The sequence below is a fragment of the Sapajus apella genome, unplaced genomic scaffold, assembly GCF_009761245.1.
Source record: "Sapajus apella isolate SASKATOON/1434 unplaced genomic scaffold, GSC_monkey_1.0 scaffold86, whole genome shotgun sequence".
Taxonomy (NCBI): Eukaryota; Metazoa; Chordata; class Mammalia; order Primates; family Cebidae; genus Sapajus; species Sapajus apella.
In genome coordinates, this window is record NW_022437026.1 from 1,603,365 (window position 1) to 1,618,977 (window position 15,613).

Genomic DNA, 15,613 nt, shown 5'->3' on the forward strand with positions numbered 1-15,613 from the left:
AAAAAAAAAAAAAAAAAAAAAAAAAAAAGGTACAACAGAAGGTAACACATATAAAACACCAAATATAGATAAAAGAAAAACAGTTCTTCAGAGGACAATAAAACAGTGAACATCATGGGTTAGGATTGTGGTATGGTTTGGATTTGTGTCCCTATCCAAAACTCACGTTGCATTGTAATCCTCAGTGTTGGAGGAGGGGCCTGGTGGAAGGTGACTAGATCATGGGAGCAGATTTCACCCTTGCTGTTCTCATGATAGTGAGTCCTCGTGAGATTTGGTTGTTTAAAAGTGTGTAGCATCTCCGGCTTCTCTCTCTTCCTCCTGCTCTGGCCATGGTCTGTTATAATTGAAAGTTTCCTGAGGCCTCCTCAGCCATGCTACCTGTACAGCCTATGGAATGTGTACAGCCTCTTTTCTTTATAAATTACCCAGCTTCCATCTTTATATATTTATATAACATATATATATTTAAATTTATATAAATATAAATATATATATACTTATTTACAGCAGTATAAGAATGGACTAATAAAGACTGTTAGGAAAACTTTATAGCAAAGCAAGAAATCGTGTTGAGCTTTGAAGGACAGATAAGATTTGAATAAACATTCTAGGAGGAAGAGCCAAACATTCTAGGAGGAAGAGCCACAAGAATGTAAAAGGTAAATTATAGGGAGAATATATTAGTCTAGCTAGTGAAGAGGCAGAGTCATACTCAAAAATACAGGAAATAACACTAGAAAAAAATATTAGATCTTTAATCTTAAATTTTGGACTGGGAAGCTTAGATTTAGCCTGTATTCAAAAGGGAAATAAAAGTTTTGAAAAATGAAACAATATGATAAACACAGAATCAAATATTTCTAAACTTCTTTTTTTGAGACATGGTCTCACTCTGTTACCAAGGCTGGAACCTCCCCTTCCTGGGTTCAAGCGATTCCCCTGCTTCAGCCTCCTGAGTAGCTGGGATTACAGGCACCTGCCACCATGCCCGACTAATTTTTGTATTTTCAGTAGAGACAGGGTTTCATCATGTTGGCCAGGCTGGTCTCAAACTCCTGACCTCAAGTGATCTGCCCGTCTCAGCCTCCCAAAGTGCTGAGATTATAAGCATGAGCCACCATGCCTGCACTATTACTAAACTTTTAATTATGGAAAATTTCAAATATAAACAAAAGTAGACAAAAATTACATAATGAATTCCCACTGACCCAGCAAACTTAAATGTCAAGTAAAAGCAATATATTAGAGAGATTAAAGAGAGCAGCAGTATGCACAAAGGAATAAACACAGCAGGCCTAAGACTGCTGTCCTATGAAAAGCCTGCTTAAAGTTTTGGCCCTTGGCTGGCATCTAGAAATTTGAATGGTAACAATGCCCTACACTAATATAAAACTTCCCCTAAATAAGAGTGACTCACAGTGCCCCAGACTATTTCGACAATGTCATTTATGCTGAAAACATGCTTTCCTTCTGGGAGTTTGGAATTTTGGTATGTGTTTCACAAAAGGTGCTCATGTCACAAGGCCCCAGTAAAAGCCTTGGGCACTGAGTATCTATAAGATTTCCTGGTATGGGACACTTCAGATGTGTTGCCATAATTTGATACTGGAATGATTAAGCACATCCTAGCTAATCTCATTGAGAAGACAACTCTTGGAAGCTTGTGCCTGGTTTCCTCTGGACTTTGCCCATGCATTGTTTCCCTTTGCTGATTTGGCTTTGAATTATTTCACTGTAATAAATCATAGGCATGAGTCCTCCTTGAATATCTCTGAAGCTGGGGATGGTCTTAGAGACAGCAAATACAAGATGATACTGTAGTCATACAACAGTGATGTACAACCACAGTATCATCTCAACATGTGATAAGGACCTAAAGAACAATGGTTGTAGTGGGAATGGAAAGACTCCTATCCTATACGAAACTTTAAAAATTAATTAACAAAATTTAGTCAATGACAATATGGAGCAAGGAGGACAAGCAGAAAAAAATCTTCCCAACATTTCAAGTCCTATAGCTACTTTTATTTCTCAGAAGCCCTGTTTGTAGAGCACACTATCTTCATAAGACACAACTTCAGAAGTACTTTTCCACCACACTAAGATACCACAGGCCAGATACAGTGGCTCAAGCCTATAATCCCTGCATTTTGGGAGGCCAAGGTGGGTGGATCACCTGACGTCAGGAGTTCAAGGCTAGTCTGACCAACATGGTGAAACCCTGTCTCTACTAAAAATACAAAATTAGCAGGGTATGGTGGCACATGCCTGTAATCCCAGCTACTCGGGAGCCTGAGGCAGAAGAATTGCTTGAACCTGGGAGGCGGAGGTTGTGGTGAGCTGAGATTGTGCCATTGCACTCCAGCCTGGGCAACAAGAGTGAAACTTCATCTCAAAAAAAAAAAAAAGATACCAGAAAGGAGGTGTGTTATCAGACACCAAGAGGATAACTCATATTACAGAAGTTCAATACAAACGTTTAATTCCCAGTGGAAAGCTGGTAGTTATCTATTTTAACAAAGTAACTTTCAGAGAGTAATAAATTTATATAAAGTATAAAAAGTTTAAAAATTTCAAACACATTGTCTAGTTAGTCCCTAAAATCATTTTGTCATAAATGGGTTCTCGCATACCATTTTTTTTTTTTTTTTAAATAAAGACAGGGTTTCAGCATGTTGGTCAGGCTGGTCTTGAACTCCCGACCTCAGGTGATCTGCCTGCCTTGGCCTCCAAAGTGCCTGGATTACAGGCATGAGCCACCACGCCCAGCCTCATACCATCTCACAACAAAAACAGAGTCCTGAGTAAAACAAAAGAAAATAAATAGCAAATCTGTGACCCAGTCAAGAAAAAAGGCTTTATTGCCAGTCTCTTCATAGTTTGGTTGATTTAAAATGCCCAGGAATCAATGTTTCGAACTATTTAAAACTAAAAAGAGAAGTTTTAAACTTAGGACATTTAGCAAAATAATTCCAACCAGTTAATCCAAAAATTACTTAATGCAAAGAGTCACAGTTGGCAGACAAATAAGTCACACTAGGCCGGCTGTGCAACCACCTGTTACATAAAAAATAATAAAAGCAGCCAGCTAATATACCCCCCACCACCAATGATTCTCATCTCCTGAAATTCAGAACTTTGTATAACCCCCAACTACACTGAACAGGACTCACCCAGTAACCAATAAGATATTGCAGATATTATGAAGTCTGATTTTTTTTTTTTTTTTGGAGACAGGATCTCACTCTGCTGCCCAGGCTGGGCACAGTGGCACGATCATAGCTCACTGCAGGTTCAAACTCCCCAGGCTCAAGTGATCCTCCCACCTCAGCCTCATGAGTAGCTGGGACTACAGGTGTGTGCCACCACGCCCGGCTAATTTTTACATTTTTTGTAGGGACAGTGTTTCGCCATGTTGTCCAGGATAGTCTCGCACTCCTAGACTCAAAAGAACCACCTGCCTCAGCCTCCCAAAGTGCTAGGTTTATGGGTGTGAGCCACAGCACCTGGCCAAACAGTCTGACTTCCGAAGTTAGGTTATAAAAGACACTGCAACTCCATATGGCTCTCATAGTAGCCCTATGGAGAGGCCTACATAGCTAGAATCTGAGGCCTCCTGGCAACAACTATGTGAGTGAGCCACTCTGAAAGCAAATCCACTCGCCCCAGCCAAGCCTTAAAGAGACTATAGTCCCATGGCAACCTCATGAGAGACTCCAAGCTAGAAGTATCATTAAAAAACGATCATTATCACAAATGCTTGACCCACAGAAACTATGAGATAATGAGTATTTGTTATTAAGCCACTAATGTTAAAAACAATATGCTGGCCGGGCGCGGTGGCTCACGCCTATAATCCCAGCACTGTGGGAGGCCGAGACGGGTGGATCATGAGGTCAAGAGATTGAGACCATCCTGGTCAACATGGTGAAACCCCATCTCTACTAAAAATACAAAAATTAGCTGGGCATGGTGGTGCATGCCTGTAGTCCCAGCTACTCGGGAGGCTGAGGCAGGAGAACTGCTTGAACCCAGGAGGCGGAGGTTGCAGTGAGCTGAGATCGCGCCATTGCACTCCAGCCTGGGTAACAAAGAGCGAAACTCCATCTCAAAAAAAAATAATAATAATATGCTACTCAACAACAGAAAACATCAAACAGCCCGAGTAGCTGGGATTCCCAGCCCATCTAATAATCACTATCAAGGACAAAAGCTGCTCCTAACACACACACAGCTGTAAGCCTGCATATCTCCACATTCTTACATGAAATTAGAGTAAAAGTAGAAATAGATAAATGAGTATGTTTTCATAAAATTCATACAAAACTCAATAATGGGGTTAAGACTAGTATTTACATTCTTAATATTAGTTACTTAGGGTTGATATAAAATAATCTTTAAAAATTATGTGATCTGGAGGAGCACGGTGGCTCATGCCTATAATCCCAGAACTTTGGAAGGCCAAGGTGGGCAGATCACGAGGTCAGGAGTTCAAGACCAGCCTGGCCAACAAGGTGAAAACCCGTCTCAAAAAAAAAAAAAAAAAACAGTAATAATTCTGTGATCTATAAAAGCTTAGAAAATATAAATATATGCTCAAGCACAATTTAAAAATTCAGAACAGAAACAAAATTCAGAAAAAGGCAAAAACTAAAAAATGAAATCTCTAATAATGAAATCACTACCTTCCATTTGCCAATGAAAGAGTGTGAAGACAGTCAGACTGATGCATTTCTTTACAGATACTTAAACAGGCTTAAAATTCAGTGACATTAAACATGTATACATTCCAACATTGAACTGTTCCAGTAAAAACCATCCCTATATAATCTAGGTTCTCCATTCTGTTATAATCATTCTCTTTCTCCCTTGGTAAAACCCAAAGTTTATTCTCTAATCGGTATTATCCTAACCTTGTTACCTTGTTATCCTAACTTGTGGTCTACCATGACACAAGGGGAAAAAAAATCAATATGGCGAGAATAGAATAGAACTAAGTAACACTAAAAACTAACTCTCTCTCTCTCTCTCTCTCTCTCACACACACACACACACACACAAACACACACACACACAAAACAGAGGAATTAGACTGTTAGAACTAAAAATAGCTAACACCAAAAGGTGGCCATAAAAGAGAAATGGAGGCTGGGCATGGTGGCTCACGCCTCTAATCCCTCTGTGAGGCCGAGATGGGTAGATCACCTGAGGGCAGAAATTCGAGACCAGCCTGGCCAACATGATGAAACTTCATCTCTACTAAAAATATAAAAATTCGCTAGGCATGGTGGTGGGCGCCTATAATGTCAACTACTCAGGAGGCTGAGGCAGAAGAATTGCTCAAACCCGGAAGGCGGAGGTTGCAGTGAGCCGAGATCATGCCACTACACTCCAGTCTGCGCAACAAGAGCAAATCTCCTTCTCAGACAAAAAAAAAAAAAAAAAAAAAGCAGAGTTAATGGCCAGGCGTGGTGGCTCACATCTGTAATCCCAGCACTTTGGGAGGTTCAGGTGGATCACCTGAGGTCAGGAGTTCAAAACCAACCTAGCCAACATAGTGAAACCCTGTTTCTACAAAAATACAAAAATTGGCCGGGCATGATAGCAAATGCCTGTAATCCCAGATACTTGTGAGGCTGAGGCGGGAGAATCACTTGAACACAGGAGGTGGAGAGGTTGCAGTGAGCTAAGTTCACGCCATTGCATTCCAGCTTGGGCGACAGAGCAAGATTCCTTCTCAGTAAATAAATAAATAAATAAATAAATGTAGAGTTAAATAATTTTTTAAAGTATTCTGAATTCATTGTTTTTAAAACCGAAGATTTATACTGTCAAATCCTACATACTTAATATTTTAAGTTAATGAGGTCCCTTAAGATAAAGAAATGTAGCTTTCTATGCAAGAGCTAAATCAGCTTGGTAATAAGCAGAAGTTTGGATAAATCTGCACCTCTTCTTCTGGCAGCATCTTTCTCCGCCCATCCTTCACTGGAAATCCACTTCCAAAGTCTTTTGAGGAGATATCTGCTCCATATTCCACAATAACATCTTCTTCAATGCTGCTTACCAGCCGCCAAAATTCCTTTTCTACTAGTTCTGTGGGAACCATCTACACAGGGAAAACAAAGATGACAAATTATTAAACTGCTGTAACTATAACCCACTATAATACAATACACAGGTCAAGTAAACACAAGCCCATGACAAGATTAAAAATCTTCTCATTCCCTAGAGCAGAGAAGCCTGAGATCCTAGAATGTCTAAGTTGTCTCACCTTTTTCCTTTTTCCACTGAGAAAAGGAAAAAGCTGAGACAACTCAGACATTCAGAAAACCATGATGAACTGTGCTGCCCTTTTCTGAATGAAACTGCTTCCCAAGTAAGGACAAAGATGAACCAGGAAATCAAGGAGGAATAAGGAATGTAAATAGCAAGACTAAAATTTCTTTAATAGCTTCTATTTTATGACTTTAACACAAAATTGCATTTTGTTTTTATTATACTTTAAGTTCTAGGATACATGTGAAGAATGAGCAGGTTTGTACATAGGTATACAGGTGCCAGGGTGGTTTGCTGCACCCATCAACCCATTATCTATATTAGGTATTTCTCCTAATGCTACCCCTCCCCTAGTCCCCACTCCTTGACAGGCCCTCGTGTGTGATATTCCCCTCCCTGTGTCCATGTGTTCTCATTGTTCAACTCCCACTTATGAGTGAGAACATGTGGTGTTTGGTTTTTTGTTCCTGTGTTAGTTTGCTGAGAATGATGGTTTCCAACTTCATCCATGTCCCTGCAAAGGGCATGCACTCATCTTTTATATGTGTCACTTTTTTTTTTTTTTTTTTTTTTTAAAGAAAGAAGAAGAAAGAAAAAGGGGGAGAGAGAACAGGATTCTTGCTCTATTGCCCAGGCTGGAATGCAATCTTAAAAAGGTATTAAAAACCTCTTTTATGCCAATAATTGTACTTAACAACAGAGACAGGAAGGAATAAGGGAAGAAAATAACAAACAGCCAACCAATATTTAAGTCTGTGAGATGCTATGCAAATACTGAAGAGTAATTTACTTCCAATTACGTAGTCACTTTCAGAATAGGTATAATATGATACTGAGAAAAATGTATGTTCTATAGACCTGCGGTGGAGAATTCTATAAATATTCACTGAGTTTACTTATTCCAGCTCTAAATTCAAATCATAGATGTCCCTATTAATTTTCTATCTGATTGCTCCATCGAATATTAACAATGCGATGTCAAAATCTCCCGCTATTATTGTGCGGGAGTCCAAATCTCTTTATAAGTCAGTAAGAACTTGTCTTATGTTTTTGGGTACTCCTATATTGGGTACGTATATATTTATGATCATTAACTCCTGTTGTTGCATGATCCTTTTACCATTATATGTCCTTCTTTGTTTCTTTTGGTCTTTGTTACTATTAAAGTCTAAAAGTTACAGCTCCTGTTTTGGTTTTTTTTTTTTTTTTTTGCTCTCCATTTAATTGATAAATCTTCCTCCATCCCTTTATTTTCAGTCTTTGTTGTGAGTTAGATCTGGATACAACGTACCAATAGATTTTTAACTTTTTATTCAGTTTGCCTGTCTGTATCTTTAATTGGGGCATCGAATCCATTTAAATTTATGATTAATATTAATATTTGTGAGTTCAATATTGTAATTTAATGCTAGCTGGCTATTTTTGCCCATTAGTTGACATAAATTCTTCATTATGGAAATACTCTTTACGTTTTGGTAAATTTTTGGAATGACTGATACTTGTTGTTCCTTTGTTTGTAGTGCTTCTTTCAGAAGGTCTTGTAAAGCAGGCCTGGTGGTAATGAAATCTCTGAGTGCTTGTTTGTCAAAAATTTTATTTTTCCTTCATTTATGAAGCTTAGTTTGGTTGGATATGAGATTCTGGGTTGAAAATTCTTTTCTTTGAGGATATTGAATATTGACTCCCACTCTCTTCTAGATTGTAGGGTTTCTGCTGAGAGGTCTGCTGTAAGTCTGATAGGCTTCCCTTTATGGGTAACCTGACCTTTCTCTCTAGCTGCCCTCAGAATTTTCTCCTTTATTTCAACCCTAGTGAATCTAGCAATTATGTGCCTTGGAGTTGCTCTACTTGAGGAATATCTTTGTGGTGTTCTCCGGATTACCTGGAGTTGAGTATTGTCCTGCCTTACTAGGTTAGGAAAGTTTTCCTGAATAATATCCTGAAGAATATTTTCCAACTTGGATTCATTCTCTTCATGACATTCAGGTACACCTATCAGTCGTAAATTAGGTCTTTTCACATAGTCCCATATTTCTTGGAGACTTTGTTCATTCCTTTTTACTCTTTCTTCTCGACTCTTGTCTTCTCATTTCATTAAGTAGGTCTTTGACCTCTGATATCCTTTCTTCTGCTTGATCAATTCAACTGTTAAAACCTGTGCATACTTCGCGACGTTCTCATATTGTATTCTTCAGTTCCATTAACTCACTCATTTTCGTTTCTAAATTGTCTATTCTCATTAGCATTTTGTCAAATCTTTTTTCAAAATTCTTAGTTTCTTTACACTGGGTTAGAACATGTTCTTTTAGCTTACAAAAGTTCCTTATTATCCACCTTCTGAAGCCTAAATCTGTTAATGGAACACACTCGTTCTCCATCAGGCCTTGTTCCCTTGATGATGAGGAACTGTGATCCCCCTGTAGGAGGAGAGGCATTCTGATTCTGGGTATTCTCGACCTTTTTACGCTGGTTTCTTCCCATCATTGTGAGTTTATCCACCTGTCGTCTTTGTGATTGCCAACTTTCAAATTAGGTCTGAGTGGACATCCAACTTGTTGATTCCCAGTGCCAAAATCTGAGCAACCCACCGCACCGGCTAAAACAGCGGCATTAAGATTCGTGGTGCTTTTCTGCTCAGCAATCTCCGATCTGGCTTCCCTCTTGAATCCCTTTCAATCAGGTAAATGGGTGACTCTGCCTTCCTGGAGCTCCAAACGTCAATCAAAAGGGGACCCAGTCCCGTTTACTCTGCACTGAGAACCACCGTGCCGGCCACAAGAGTCGCACTGGCGACCCGTGGGGCTCCTCTACTGGGAATCTCCTAGTCCCGTGGGCAACAAAAATTCTTCTGAAAGTGTGATGTCCTCTCTTTCTGTGCGCTTTCTCTGGGAGCTACAATCCTGAGCTGCTAGTAATCGGCCATCTTGCATCTATGTGTCACATTTTCTTCATCCAGTCTATCACTGATTGGCATTTGGGTTGGTTCCAAGTCTTTACCGCAAGACTAAATTTTAATAACTACAGCAAATTACTTGATAGGGACTAAAAAAGCCTAAGATACACTAGGAAAAGAAGCAAACGCTGAAGTACAAATAACTAAAGAAAAGCAACAACTGCCCAATACTTTATGCTTTTCTGTAAAGAATTATTCATAGAGGACTAATGTAACAATTCAAGAATCAAAATAGAGTTTGCACCTGGATGCAGTGCCTCACGCCTATAATTCCAGCACTTTGGGAGGCCAAGGTGGGCAGATCACTTGAGGTCAGGAGCTCAAGACCAGCCTGGGCGACATGGTAAAACCCCGTCTCTATTAAAAATACAAAAATTGGCCAGTGCAGTGGCTCACAACTGTAATCCCAGCATTTTGGGAGGCTGAGGCGGGTGGATCACCTGAGGTCGGGAGTTCAAGACGAGCCTGACCAATATGGTGAAACCCCATTTCTACTAAAAATACAAAAATTAGCTGGGCATGGTGGTATACACCTGTAGTCCCAGCTACTTGGGAGGCTGAGACAGGGGAATTGCTTGAACCCAGGTGGCGGAGGTTGCAGTGAGCCAAAATGTCACCACTGCACTCCAGCCTGTGCTACAGAGCGAGACTCTGGTACCTCAAAAAAATGAAAAATACAAAACTTAGCAGGGCATAGTGGCATGTGCCTGTAGTCCCAGTGACTCAGTAGGCTGAGGCAGGAGAATAGCTTGAACCCAGGAGTAGGGGGCTGCACTAAGCCAAGATCACGCCACTACACTCCAGCCTAGGTGACAGAGTAAGACTCACCTCAAAAAAAAAAAAAGATTTTACAACAAGGTGTACAAACTGCCACATTAGACAGTGAAAGAAAAAGAATTAGATATCAGGGCCCTAATTTTAAGATGTAGTGTTCCATCATCTTTTTCATGCTGTCCCTGTTTTCTACAAAATAATAGCAAAAAAATAAATAAATGGGAAAAAAAAATAATAATAATAATAATAATAAAAGAGGAAACTGAAGGCTTTGGACTCAGATAAATCTTTGTACCTCCCCAGACTGACCTAAAAGACAGATTACTCACATGTACTGGCATATTAAAATAATCAGACTTAAAATTATCTGCCATTTCTCCAAAGCTCTGAAGCGTATACTCTCTAACAGCTTGTTCAAATCCAAAGGCTTCTCGAGGTTTGTTACATTCCTGGAAAGAAAAAAATATCTAAGATTAACTCACTAAAACTGAACTGAAGAAAGGTTTAAAGCTCTTAGTTACTACATTCTTTCATCATTTCCCTAGGTAAAGCAAATCCAATCAACCCTAGACAACAAAACAAGTATTAGCTACTTACAATACAGTATCAGGAAGTTATTTTCTAGAGCCTCAACTTCACTGTCACAGCCTTCCAATAGGAAGGTGGTACTAAGACGGCTTTAGATCCAGAGGTAACATTAAGTTCTGGCACTACAAGCACCTAAAGGACTACTGACTTGGAATCAAGCCTAGGGATGCCTAACATTCTTAGCATATCAGTGGTTTTGGCCATGGAGAAAATAAATGTTCATGGAGGAAGGAAAGGTAATGGATAACGAGATAGTCACAGGATTGTGAGGGTATCAGACTAAGAGAGTACTTTGTTCACACTATCAATCACTATGACCAATGTCTTAACACAAATAACTCACTTAGAGTAGAATTGCCTTGAATTCTTTAACCTTGAGAATAGTAAATAAGTAATAATTCTAAGGCCCTAACAGACCTTTGAATGCATCTAGATACACCCAATAAATCCTTCTCTTTAATGTCCTATAACAGCATTTTGTTAAAATAAGTAAACAGACTAGGCATTTTATGACAAGGACAATACTACAATTTTTCACTAAGAAAAATTTAGTAAAATCAAGTCAAAATTTGGGCAAGCTAAAAGATACCATCAGGGCCCAGCACAAGGTCCACATCTGTAATCCCAGCACTTTGGGAGATCAAGGCAGGTGGACCACTTGAGCCCAGGAGTTTGAGACAATCCTGGGCAACATGGTAAAACTTTATCTCTACAAAAAATACAAAAATTATCTGGGCGTGGTGGCATACATCTGTAAGGAGTCTGAGCTGAGAGTATCATCTGAGCCCAGAAGCCAGAGACTGCACTGAGCTGAGATCACGCCACTGCATTGTAGCCTGGCTGAGAGGCTGTAGGCCCTGTCTCAAAAAAGTAAATAAATAGTAAGTAAATAAAAGATACCTTCAGTTTATTTAATAGCATGAAACTGGAAGCATAAATCCCAAGTTCTATACCTTCATGTCTGGTTATACTTTTTTTTAATTAATAGAGAAAAAACAATCTATGCTTTTTTTCATTTTTGTGGTCTAGTAATACAAATATTCTGAGAAGTCTCATCATCTGCAGCAATAAGCAGAATGACCTAACCAACAGTCAGAAAAAGAACCTTTGAAAGGTAAGCTACCACAATACAATTGTTACATTTCCATTCAATATAGCTTTTTTAAGTCCTGGAAATTTTAAACACTACATAATGAAGAGAGAATGAGAAAAGGAAACATATTTGGGAACATGTTTATATGTATGTATATATGCATGCATTATTGTTTTTAGTTAAAAAAGGATTCATAAAGGTTAGGCTTGTACCTCAGCGACACATTTAGGACACCTCCAGTCTCCTTTGGGCACATCAGGTAGTGGAGGAATGAGACAAAATGTATGATAGCTGTCATCACATCCATCACACAAAAGCAATTTATCTTCATTGTTTCCCCGGCCACAAAACATACAAACATAGAGATCAACCTGTTAAAAATAAATAAATAAATAAAAGTCTATTTTCTATAATAAATAATACTAAATTTTTACCAGGAACTCCTTAGCTGAAGCAAACAAAATAATGTAACTGAAAAGTAAACACAACTTAAACCCTAAATGTCCATCAAATAATTATTTTTAAACAGCTTTTCATAAAACTCCCTAAATTTCCTTTCAGAGCTTTTACAAGCAAGCTAATAAAAGTGTATCAAATTGTTAGAATAAAGAAAGACTACAAATCTCGGGTATCTGAAAATCAGTTTATATATATTTTTCAAATACCATGTAATTCTTCCCATATACAAATACTCTTTGATAGAGAATGAATACTGAGACTGTCTATAATAGAACTCAACAATTTATACAGATTCATTTTCATGCTCTCACTTGGTTACACACAGGTATATGACTTACAGGAAGCAGCCTACCTATGTAGGACAAAGCAAGGTTAATAACATAAACAAAAGCTGTAACTTCATAGATTTGCCATCAAGTCTTCTAACCAAATGAACAAACTAAACACATACCAAGATATACCAGGATAAAAATTACAAAACCATAATAAAAATAGATGCTTTCCCTGACAGACCCCAATATACTTACAAAGTTAACAGAGAGAGTGCCTTTCCGTTGCCTCATTTGCATGTTAAATGCGTCTGACCTGTTGGTAACTTTTCGTCTTCGGGTGACCTCATCTTGAAATAAAAAGTTATAATATAATAGTAAAACCTAATGTTGAGAGCTTACTCTGAACCAGACACAATTTAAAATTACTTAAAATAGTTAAAATCGTGTAACTGTTTATCTAGAGGTAGATACACTATTTATTATCTCTCACTGAAGATGAAGAACCTGAGGTATAGCGAAGTTAGTAACTTGCTCAAAATCACACAGCCAGGCAGATTTACATTCTAATCCAGTCACATAAGCTCCAGAGAGCTTACCCATTAATGCTATATTTGTATGCAGTACGTACTACATACAACCTGTATGTATTACTTGAAGGACTCCCAAATTAGTCAGGGACTAATTTCTAAAACTGTTGCCAACCAATACTGTAATTACAAAAATAACAAAAATAAAGTATTTAATTCTTAAAAAGGAAATATGATCATTGTTATAATGTATTCAATAAGTCTTATTCCATGGGATGTTTTGAGAGAGATGGAACAATATTATTTAATCCTCTAGAGTTCAGTCCACAATCTGAATTGTATGACTTAACTACAAATGTAAGTACATGGTAATTAATATTTGTGACTGTAGCATTTCATTACGTTCTTATATAGTCAAAACATATTCAGCCTAATCTTTGTTAAACAGTTTTAAAACTGACATTACATACAGAGAATAGTGGAACTTGATCTTTGCATGAGCAGTTCTACCCACAAAAAGCTTTCCAACATGTGAAGCTGAGAGTACTAGACTTACTGAAGAAAACAGTTTATTCAAATTAACAGTCATAATGTATCAAGGACAATTATTTCAAAAATCAAAATTATGGTTAGGATTTTAAAATTCTAAGTATCCCCCAGTATATGTTGATACTAAGAGTTAAAAGCTTTAGATCACTAGGTAAGAACCATTAATTCCACCATTCTCTCATAAATCGGCCTTTAGAAACTGCAATACATTTCTGTATCATATACTTGACATAAAGAAGAAAAATTATCTCTTCAAAAATCATAAAAATTCAACATAATATTGCTCTTCACATCTTAAATTTAAGACATCTGGCATTTAAAAGGCGATTTGCCTAGAAACCACACTGCAACTTTACAATTCTTAAGAATTTCCCAGCACAGATGGCAATTCAAGTATTATTTGAATCTTTTTACAACCATATTGAACCTTATCTCTTTTCATGATCAAATAACAAATTTTACCTTCTTTATCTTTTGTTCCCATTGCCAGGCCCACAACCTTGGGCCCAGCCCCAAAAATCTGAAGTTTCTTCAGTTCTGTGTTTCTATTCACATCTCCAGATTCTGACTAAAAAATAAGCAAAATTCACATTAGCATCATTACGCTAATTCAGGCATTTATTTTTGCTACCCAAGAAAAGTTTCAGGATCATCTTCAAAACAAAAGAACAAATTATTGGATTTATTTTCTATAAATCCACTCACTGCCTCACTACCACAGTCGAAAACAGTCACCAAAACACTGTGCAACACTCAGATTCTTTTCCACAAAATAAAATTCATCTATGACTCATAAAAGTATAGGTGTCAAGCTGTCTAAAGACAGACACTACTGGTTATCAAACAAGAGAAATCCCCACTTATTTTTTTTTTTTTTTTTTTGAGATGGAGTTTCACTCATGTTACCCAGGCTGGAGTGCAATGGCGCGATCTCGGCTCACCACAACCTCCGCCTCCTGGGTTCAGGCAATTCACCTGCCTCAGCTTCCTGAGTAGCTGGGATTACAGACACGCACCACCGTGCCCAGCTAATTTTTTGTATTTTTAATAGAGACGGGGTTTCACCATGTTGACCAGGATGGTCTCAATCTCTTGACCTCGTGATCCACCCGCCTCGGCCTCCCAAAGTGCTGGGATTACAGGCTTGAGCCACCGCGCCCGGCCAGAAATCCCCACTTCTAACTTGCTACTGGGCACCTGTATTTGATTAGAGGGAATCTCAGGACATGAACTCCGACTGTCCTAAGCCAATCATGCTAACCTCATTTTTCTTTGTTGGTGGTGACCAACAAAGTGGTGGGAATGTGATTCAGTTCTAGCCTGTGAGACATTAAAAATTGTACTGGAATCTCCCCGGAAAGACTGTCTTAAATAAATGAGAAATTGCCAGGCACAGTGGCTCACAACTGTAATCCCAACACTTTGGGGAGGCCAAGGCAGGTGGATCCTTTGAGCTCAGGAGTTACAGACCAGCTGGGCAACATAGGGAGATCTCATCTCTACAAAAAGTACAAAAATTAGCCAGACACAGTGGTGTGCACCTGTAGCTCCAGCTACTCAGGAGGCTGAGGTTGGAGGATCGCTTCAGTTTGAGAGGCTGAGGCAGTGAGGCAAGATCACACTGCTGCACTCCACCTAGGGTGACAGACGAGTGAGACACTGAATCAATCAATCAATGGGAAAGCTTCTCCCAGCCTGGGCAACATAGTGACCCCATCTTTACCAAAAAAAAAAAATTAAAATTAAAAATTAGCTGGGCAAGGTGGCACGCACCTGAAGTCCTAGCTACCCAGGAGACTGAGGCAGGAGGATCACTTGAGCCCAGGAATTCAAGACTGCAGTGAGCCGTGACTGTCCTACTACACTCCAGCCTGGGTGACAGAAAAAGACCCTGTCTTTAAAAAAAAGAGGAAATCATCTTAAAGAGTAAGCCCTTTTGCCCCAACTCCTTTCCTTCCTGCTAAGGGACTCAGTCTGGTGAAAACATGGTGCTGGACTCTGCAGCAGCCATACTACTACTGGGAGGAAATTTATCACCCACACACTGAAGAAAAGCAAGGCAGAAAGATGGAAAGGAGCCTGGGTCCTTGACCAATCCTAGAACTACTTACCTCTG

The 15,613-nt window shown here is 38.8% G+C and overlaps 1 protein-coding gene across 1 annotated transcript in view; it reads right to left on the reverse strand.

The window, feature by feature from the left end:
- KDM5A (lysine demethylase 5A) overlaps nucleotides 1-15,613 on the reverse strand; it is a 95,929-nt gene that overhangs the window by 51,619 nt on the left and 28,697 nt on the right. Inside the window, exons 6-10 of the mRNA XM_032254393.1 lie at nucleotides 13,960-14,065; nucleotides 12,677-12,768; nucleotides 11,903-12,061; nucleotides 10,339-10,458; nucleotides 5,954-6,112 (exon numbers count right to left, since the gene is read on the reverse strand). Coding sequence (XP_032110284.1) covers nucleotides 5,954-6,112; nucleotides 10,339-10,458; nucleotides 11,903-12,061; nucleotides 12,677-12,768; nucleotides 13,960-14,065 — 636 coding nt within the window. The remainder of the gene's footprint in view (nucleotides 1-5,953; nucleotides 6,113-10,338; nucleotides 10,459-11,902; nucleotides 12,062-12,676; nucleotides 12,769-13,959; nucleotides 14,066-15,613) is intronic.